Genomic DNA, 9,413 nt, shown 5'->3' with positions numbered 1-9,413 from the left:
CACAGTGATGTCACAGTACAGGGATAATACACAGTGATGACACAGTACAGAAATAACACACACAGCGATGTCACAGTACAGGGATAATACACAGTGATGTCACAGTACAGGGATAATACACAGTGATGTCACAGTACAGGGATATTACACAGTGATGTCACAGTACAGGGATAATACACACAGTGATGTCACAGTACAGAGATAATACACACAGTGATGTCACAGTACAGAGATAATACACACAGTGATGTCACAGTACAGGGATAATACACAGTGATGTCACAGTACAGAAATAACACACACAGCGATGTCACAGTACAGGTATAATACACAGTGATGTCACAGTACAGGGATAATACACAGTGATGTCACAGTACAGAGATAATACACACAGTGATGTCACAGTACAGGGAGGGATAATATACACAGTGATGTCATAGTACAGGGATAATACACAGTGATGTCACAGTACAGGGATAATACACAGTGATGTCACAGTACAGAGATAATACACACAGTGATGTCACAGTACAGGAATAATACACAGTGATGTCACAGTACAGGAATAATACACAGTGATGTCACAGTACAGGAATAATACACAGTGATGTCACAGTACAGGGATAATATACAGAGTGATGTCACAGTACAGGGATAATATACAGAGTGATGTCACAGTACAGGGATAATATACAGAGCGATGTCACAGTACAGGGATAATACACAATGATGTCACAGTACAGAGATAATACACAGTGATGTCACAGTACAGGGATAATACACAGTGATGTCACAGTACAGGGATAATACACACAGTGATGTCACAGTACAGGGATAATATACAGAGTGATGTCACAGTACAGGAATAATATACAGAGTGATGTCACAGTGCAGGGATAATACACAGTGATGTCACATTACAGGGATAATACACACAGTGATGTCACAGTACAGGGACAATACACAGTGATGTCACAGTACAGAGATAATACACAGTGATGTCACAGTACAGAGATAATACACAGTGATGTCACAGTACAGGGATAATACACACAGTGATGTCACAGTACAGGGATAATACACAGAGTGATGGCACAGTACAGAGATAATACACAGTGACGTCACAGTACAGGGATAATACACAGTGATGGCACAGTACAGAGTTAATACACAGTGATGTCACATTACAGGGATAATACACAGAGTGATGGCACAGTACAGAGATAATACACAGTGATGTCACAGTACAGGGATAATACACACAGTGATGTCAAAGTACAGGGATAATACACAGTGATGTCACAGTACAGGGATAATACACACAGTGATGTCACAGTACAGGGATAATACACAGAGTGATGGCACAGTACAGAGATAATACACAGTGATGTCACAGTACAGGGATAATACACAGTGATTTCACAGTATAACCATCTCACAGCCGGACCACCATGTAATTTCAGCAGAAAATAAAGCAGGGCCTCATGTTCAAGTTTCGCCTAAGGCCTCACAAAGTCTAGAGCCGCCTCTGGTTGGCCCTACCATGGGACCCGGTGGGACCATAAGTCCCAGGTGGCACTTTTCAGGGGCGGCATTTTGCTGCCCCCTTTTTTTTTTGTGCCTAGTAGGTTCATGGTAGGGTTGGCGGCGCCGCCGCTGCTCACTGTTCTAAAGCAGCTGCGGGGTATAATAGCGCAGTGGGCACTTTAGACAGTGAGTCTGCCTCCGGCCGACCAGGGTCTGACGAGGGACATCGCACAAGTGACGTACTTCTGCAGACCCGCTCAGGAGGACGTCAGTGACGTCACTCGTCAGGCCGGAGAGGAGAAGTGCTGTGCAGGGCAGGTAAGTGTGTCTCTGTGTGTGTCTGTGTCTGTCTGTGTGTTTGGGGGGGGTATGGCTACCTAATGTGAGGAATCTATGCTACCTAATGTGGGGAAACTATGTTACCTAATGTGGGGAATCTGTGCTACCTAATGTGGGGAAACTAAGCTACCTAATGTGGGGAAACTATGTTACCTAATGTGGGGAATCTGTGCTACCTAATGTGGGGAAACTGCTACCTAATGTGGGGAAACTATGTTACCTAATGCGGGGAATCTGTGCTACCTAATGTGGGCAAACCATGCTACCTAATGTGGGGAAACTATGCTACCTAATGTGGGGAAACTATGTTACCTAATGTGGGGAATCTGTGCTACCTAATGTGGGGAAACTATGCTACCTAATGTGGGAAAACTATGTTACCTAATGTGGGGAATCTGTGCTACCTAATGTGGGCAAACTATGCTACTTAATGTGGGGAAACTATGTTACCTAATGTGGGGAAACTATGTTACCTGGTGTGGGGAATCTGTGCCACCTAATGTGGGGAAACTATGCTACCTAATGTGGGGAAACTATGTTACCTAATGTAGGGAATCTGTGCTACCTAATGTGGGGAAACTATGCTACCTAATGTGGGGAAACTATGTTACCTAATGTGGGGAATCTGTGCTACCTATTGTGGGGAAACTATGCTACCTAATGTGGGGAAAATATGCTACCTAATGTGGGCAAACTATGCTACCTAATGTGGGGAAACTGCTACCTAATGTAGGGAATCTATGCTACCTAATGTGGGGAAACTATGCTACCTAATGTGAGGAAACTATGCTACCTAATGTGGGGAATCTATGCTACCTAATGTTGTGAATCTATACTACCTAATGTGGGGGGCTTGAATGAGCTGCGGCATATGGGAGGCCTTAATAAATAATTAGAAACTTATACAGCAAGTGACATATGGGGTTCCACCTGAGTAAGTGACACATGGAAGGGGGGTGCTGAACAATTGATGTTTTGGGGGGGCACAGGCACATTCTTTGCACAAGGGCCCTCTGCTGTCTGTGTCTGCCCCTGGGTAGAGAATAAGGGGTAAAGTGGAACATAGAACAAATGCAGTTATTTTTTTCTTAATTTTTTTTTTAATGAAGTAAACGAGATAAAGGTAAGCAATGACTTTTCCTCAGTCTGAAGCGTGGTCCTCATCGGCAGGAAGCAGTGAGGAGGAGGAGGATGACGGAGGTTCTGATTCCATCTCTGCTTCTTTTTCGTCCCTCTCTATATATAGGGCCGTGGCCATGAAAAAGGCCCCTCCGATGACTGCCATTATGGTGCAGGTCATGAGGGCATACTCCAGGCTGCGGTATTTCAGAAGAGGGGATTTGGCATATCCTCGTTCGTAGGTGTCAGATATCAGGCCGATGAGGTACGGGCTGCCGGCGTCACCTAGGAGGTGATAGATTGTCATCTGCACGGCCAGGGCTGAAGATCTCCTCCACGGAGTTACTACTTTTAGTATAATGTCAGATATGAGGGTGAAATTTACTGACAGAAGCGTCTCTCCGATGAAGATGAAGATGTTGGTGGCAACGAGGCTGATGTTGCCAAAAGTCAATGCCAACAGAAGAAAAGGGGCGGAGAGCATCATCGCGCATCCACACACAAGCGGGTCCGCCCGTGGGTTGGATTTGCGATATCTTTTACTTATCTCCGTCCCTGCTACAACTCCCAGAATGCCGGAAACAACTGTAACCACACCAAATATTAGGATGTCGTGATAGTCACACGGTTCAGCACGGCAAGGGTCCTTCTCTTGTAGGAGTGTTCGTGCGTGGGTCAGGTATGACGGACCCCATACACCTATGGCTCCCACTATGAAGGATACAGCCGTCGATCCCATGGTGGTTAACATGAAGCTTCGATTTTTAAATAGTTTTTTCAGATCTGTCGCCCATTTGGCAAACTTCTGGGATTTGTTGTTCTTCTTCCCGTTTGTAGTCGTTCTTGGAAGCTCCTTTGTGACCAAAATCATCAAAGCCACAGCTATGAGGCCCAGGCCAGGGGTGACCCGAAATGCCCAGTGCCAATCGCCCCTTGCTGCATCAGTCACTTTGGGCCCGATGATGTATCCTAGTCCGCAGCCTACAGGTATGACGGAGTAAAACACGTTCAGCATGCGGGTCCGCTGGTCACTTGTAAAAAGGTCTGCAATGATGGAGGGGGCGATGGTGCAGAAAGTCGCCTCTCCGGCTCCAACCAGTCCACTCGTCAGCAGGAAGAGCAGGAAGTACCCGTCAGGGATGAATGACAGGGTAAGTGTCATGCTCAGCCAAACGATGACTCCTGCGCAAACAGTATATTTCTTATTACAGTGGTCGCCCAGATATCCGGCAATTGGTGCGACCAGCACGTAGCTTCCAATGAACAATGTATTCAATAAGCCGGACAGACTAGCATTGGTGTCATATGCTTTCTGTATATAAGGCAGCACCCCCGCCACGCTGGAGCGATTTGCATAGATGAGCAAATTAACAAAGGCGAGGATCACTACGGTGATGATGGAACGTGCGGTGGACATCACGCTTAGAGATGGCAGGTTCTGCCTCTCAGGGATATCGCCCTTTTCTACATCCATATCACTATGGTCCTCCATTGCTTCTTCCTCCTCCTTCAGCAATGGGTCTTGTGGAGAGGCCATGGTCACAGGTCAGAGCCTGAAAACACTAGAGAGAGAGAGAGAGAGAGATAAGTGAATACATTAGACAACATGTCATCATTCCTGTCATTATACAATAGATCCTTCATACAGAGCAGAAATGTCCAGCACAGAACCACAAGATAACACTAAGACCACCGCAGCCTCAGAAGAAGACGCTTCTCTATAAGTGTTTTATATGGAGACATCTTCCCTGAGGTTACCAATGTCTGATAACCCTGAACCTGTCCGGTTCTAGTAATATCTGATAACCCTGAACCTGTCCGGTCCTAGTAATATCTGATAACCCTGATCCTGTCCGGTCCTAGTAATATCTGATAACCCTGAACCTGTCCGGTCCTAGTAATATCTGATAACCCTGAACCTGTCCGGTCCTAGTAATATCTGATAACCCTGAACCTGTCCGGTCCTAGTAATATCTGATAACCCTGAACCTGTCCGGTCCTAGTAATATCTGATAACCCTGAACCTGTCCGGTCCTAGTAATATCTGATAACCCTAAACCTGTCCGGTCCTAGTAATATCTGATAACCCTGAACCTGTCCAGTCCTAGTAATATCTGATAACCCTGAACCTGTCCGGTCCTAGTAATAGCTAATAACCCTGAACCTGTTCGGTCCTAGTAATATCTGATAACCCTGAACCTGTCCGGTCCTAGTAATATCTGACAACCCTGATTCTGTCCGGTCCTAGTAATATCTGATAACCCTGAACCTGTCCGGTCCTAGTAATATCTGATAACCCTGAACCTGTCCGGTCCTAGTAATATCTGATAACCCTGAACCTGTCCGGTCCTAGTAATATCTGATAACCCTGAACCTGTCCGGTCCTAGTAATATCTGATAACCCTGAACCTGTCCATTCCTAGTAATATCTGATAACCCTGAACCTGTCCGGTCCTAGTAATAGCTGATAACCCTGAACCTGTTCGGTCCTAGTAATATCTGATAACCCTGAACCTGTCCGGTCCTAGTAATATCTGACAACCCTGATTCTGTCCGGTCCTAGTAATATCTGATAACCCTGAACCTGTCCGGTCCTAGTAATATCTGATAACCCTGAACCTGTCCGGTCCTAGTAATATCTGATAACCCTGAACCTGTCCGGTCCTAGTAATATCTGATAACCCTGAACCTGTCCGGTCCTAGTAATATCTGATAACCCTGAACCTGTCCGGTCCTAGTAATATCTGATAACCCTGAACCTGTCCGGTCCTAGTAATATCTGATAACCCTGAACCTGTCATGTCCTAGTAATATCTGATAACCCTGAACCTGTCTGGTCCTAGTAATATCTGATAACCCTGAATCTGTTCAGTCCTAGTAATATCTGATAACCCTAAACCTGTCCGGTCCTAGTAATATCTGATAACCCTGAATCTGTTCAGTCCTAGTAATATCTGATAACCCTGAACCTGTCCGGTCCTAGTAATATCTGATAACCCTGAATCTGTTCAGTCCTAGTAATATCTGATAACCCTAAACCTGTCCGGTCCTAGTAATATCCGACAACCCTGAATCTGTCCTAGTAATGGTGGATTATAAGGGCTTGGCTGTATGATCACTGGGCCATGTGAACTTCATACTGTAGATACAATTGGGCTATCCTGCTATATACATTTACTAATAATGAACCTACCCCACCTCATTGGGATCTATCCGTCCCCTATATGACTTTCTGCCACTAGTTGATTTGAAAATTTTCCCTTTCGGAGTACCCAGAGTATTTCTATTGTTAGTACACACAGAATTCTATTATATACTATTATATTTCTGCCCTAATCTTTCTGTTATTTTTTTACTACACCATCAAATCTTTCTTATAGACTTATATCTTTTAGAACTTCATGAATTAGGACTCTTTTTCTTGGGGGCTTTTTTGGGCATAATTGCATTTTAGCAGTTTTGCAAGAAAAAGCTCTGGTCATGATACTATCTGTGCGTTTTATTATGTTTAATGCCTAAGCCAAGTATTGTCACAATGCCATGAGAAATATAACTTTTGTTATTTCTTTTGGAAATTAATTTCTTGTTTTTTTTTTTGCTAAAAAAAAAAGCAACAGCAATAAAAAAAAAAACTGTCAAACAAAAAGCCCTGTGTATGTATGAATAGAAGAGGCTGAGACTTACCTTATGGTTCTCTCTTCAGACAAGGAACGGTCAAAATCTTGAATTCTCTATCGCAAATAGAAACTCTCTAACAAACACTTTGCACCACAGGTTGTGAATGCAAAACACACTGAAGAGACTGCAGCCGGCGCGCACCTCCTTGTACAGCTTACGGTGACATCATCACAAGCATGTGTGACATCACAGGGTTCTAAACCATCTTCAGGTATGTGTATATCTGTATAGTAAATGTGAGTAGCCATATTAGTCCAGTGATGCAGATTGTAATACCTTTTTTATTGGACTAACAGAATTTTGCAGAGACAAACTTTCGGGATTCCTCCCTGATAATTTATCAAGTCCTTTGATCATTAGTCCTTGTCTATTGGACTTGATAAAGGGAGGAATCCTGAAAGCTTGTCTCTACAAAATTCTGTTAGTCCAATAAAAAAAGGTATTACAAGAGACTGCAACATATTTTTTGATTTGTGTGTGTGTATATATATATATATATATATATATATATATATATATATAGTTCCAAGCGTGAGTAGGTGCCTCCAGCTAGGGTCCATGTCCAGGATTCTGCATAGGTAGTTCCAAGGAAAATGCTGTGGCACTCAAGGTATGGTGAAAAACGGAAAACTATTTATTCATCCCATATGTGCAAAGAGCAACGTTTCAATGGTCTCACACCATCATTATCAAGCCACTTGATAATGATGGTGTGAGACCATTGAAACGTTGCTCTTTGCACATTTGGGGTGAATAAATAGTTTTCCTTTTTTCACCATACCTTGAGTGCCACAGCATTTTCCTTGGAACTACCTATGCAGGATCCTGGACACGTACCCTAGCTGGAGGCACCTACTCACGCTTTAGGAGTGCTGCTTTCTTCTTTGACATATATATATATATATATATATATATATATATATATATATATATATATATTAATATACTCCTAGAAATACATCAAGTACATAAAAACATCTTTTAGAAAAATATTTCTCCAGGCCTGCCGAGTATATCCCCGTACTTCACAGTGTCTTCTTAGTTTATATATTTTAATCTTTTGACCTTTTAACCCCACTAGGACCAAGGGCATCCTGGGACTTAAAGGGGTATTCCAGGCCAAAACTTTTTTTTATATATCAACTGGCTCCAGAAAGTTAAACAGATTTGTAAATTACTTCTATTAAAAAATCTTAATCCTTTCAGTACTTATGACCTTCTGAAGTTAAGGTTGTTTTTTTCTGTCTAAGTCCTCTCTGATGACACCTGTCTTGGGCAACGCCCAGTTTAGAAGCAAATCCCCATAGCAAACCTCTTCTAAACTGGGCGTTTCCCGAGACAGGTGTCATCAGAGAGCACTTAGACAGAAAATAACAACCTTAACTTCAGAAGCTCATAAGTACTGAAAGGTTTAAGATTTTTTAATAGAAGTAATTTACAAATCTGTTTAACTTTCTGCAGCCAGTTGATATATATAAAAACGTTTTTGCCTGGAATACCCCTTTAAGATTGAACCAATTATTATTGATATATTGAATGCATCAACGGTCAGATGGTCGGACCAAATGATGACCACATCGGATACATACCTCCCATACCATGCGGGGCATGTGGAAAATGGATTGGTGTCAGAAAAAATAAACTGCTCCTCCCACCAAAAAACAAAAAGGTTAGCCCGAGCTGGTGATGACTTTGCTCCCATTGAAGACCAGTGCGCTGCAAATAAAAATAGTTACCAAACATAAAATAATTGTGTTTTAACACAAAATCTACCACCTCAATAATGTAATGTCTCAAATCCACAGAATATTTAGAAAATCTCATCAGTATATCCGAGATAGCTGATAATGCCAGGTTTTGCAGAATACTGGAATAGAGCGATTCAATGTCGCAAGTAAGCCACGACAGAGAATCGCTCCATGTGAATTTAGTTCTTCTGACCAGGAGTTTACTGAAAATTCAGATTGTTCAGATACCACGGACACTAGCGGGGACTCAGAACCGGAATATGTGAACACTCACAAGAATCGCAATGCGAGAAGACAGTCAAAAAACGAGGAAGGCGCGGTGGCAGAAAACATAGGAAGAAGAGCTTCGGAGCGTAACAAGGATGAACGGAAAAAGTAATAAAAGAGGATTTTCAAGTCATTAACATTTCTGCACAAATCATTACAGATGAAGAAACCTCGGTCCTGTGGAAAGGACTGGGTTTCTCTCCTACACATCATTTTGATGTTTATCGGACAATTTTGGATATAAATAAATTTGTGAGAACTTTAGCAGTTAAGAAACATTTTTTGTGGAAAATGCTGATGAAAAAATGCCAGAAAATAGAAGGTATGGTGGATGGCAAATGCCATGTCATTCACAACTTTATAAACTGTGATAGCACTTTTGTTTTATATAAAATCATGTGCACACAATGTCACTTAACATATGTGGGTTCCACCAAAAGGTCCCTTAAAAAACGCATGCAAGAGCACATTAGACATGCTGCTGGCCCTTTAAGCTCGAACATTTCTAACATATCTAAACATTTTCTAATATATCATAATTCAGACACCACTTCCCTCAGGTTCTCAGGCATTGAGAAGGTGAAACTAAATAAAAGGGGAGGTGACCATATTCGATCCCTCCACAATAGGGAAATCATGTGGATTTATCTTTTGAATTGCATTCAACCCCATGGTCTAAATAGCAAAACAGATTTAATATTACATTACTGATATGTCTCCGAATAATTTATCTGT

General features: G+C 42.4%; 1 protein-coding gene across 1 annotated transcript; it reads right to left on the bottom strand.

Moving 5' to 3' along the window:
• Positions 1–2,963: 2,963 nt before the first annotated feature.
• Positions 2,964–6,766, bottom strand: LOC130367016 (protein spinster homolog 1-like). Its single transcript, XM_056569395.1, has 2 exons — positions 6,670–6,766; positions 2,964–4,547 (listed from the first exon to the last, which is right to left on the bottom strand). Exon 2 carries the CDS (start codon positions 4,520–4,522, stop codon positions 3,008–3,010), a length of 1,515 nt encoding a protein of 504 aa, XP_056425370.1. The 5' UTR covers positions 4,523–4,547; positions 6,670–6,766; the 3' UTR covers positions 2,964–3,007.
• Between the last annotated feature and the right edge of the window lie 2,647 nt (positions 6,767–9,413).

Source organism: Hyla sarda, chromosome 4 (genome assembly GCF_029499605.1).
Source record: "Hyla sarda isolate aHylSar1 chromosome 4, aHylSar1.hap1, whole genome shotgun sequence".
NCBI classification, from domain to species: Eukaryota; Metazoa; Chordata; class Amphibia; order Anura; family Hylidae; genus Hyla; species Hyla sarda.
The sequence above is the reverse complement of the archived record's forward strand: the minus strand, read 5'-3'. Positions and strand labels throughout refer to the sequence as shown.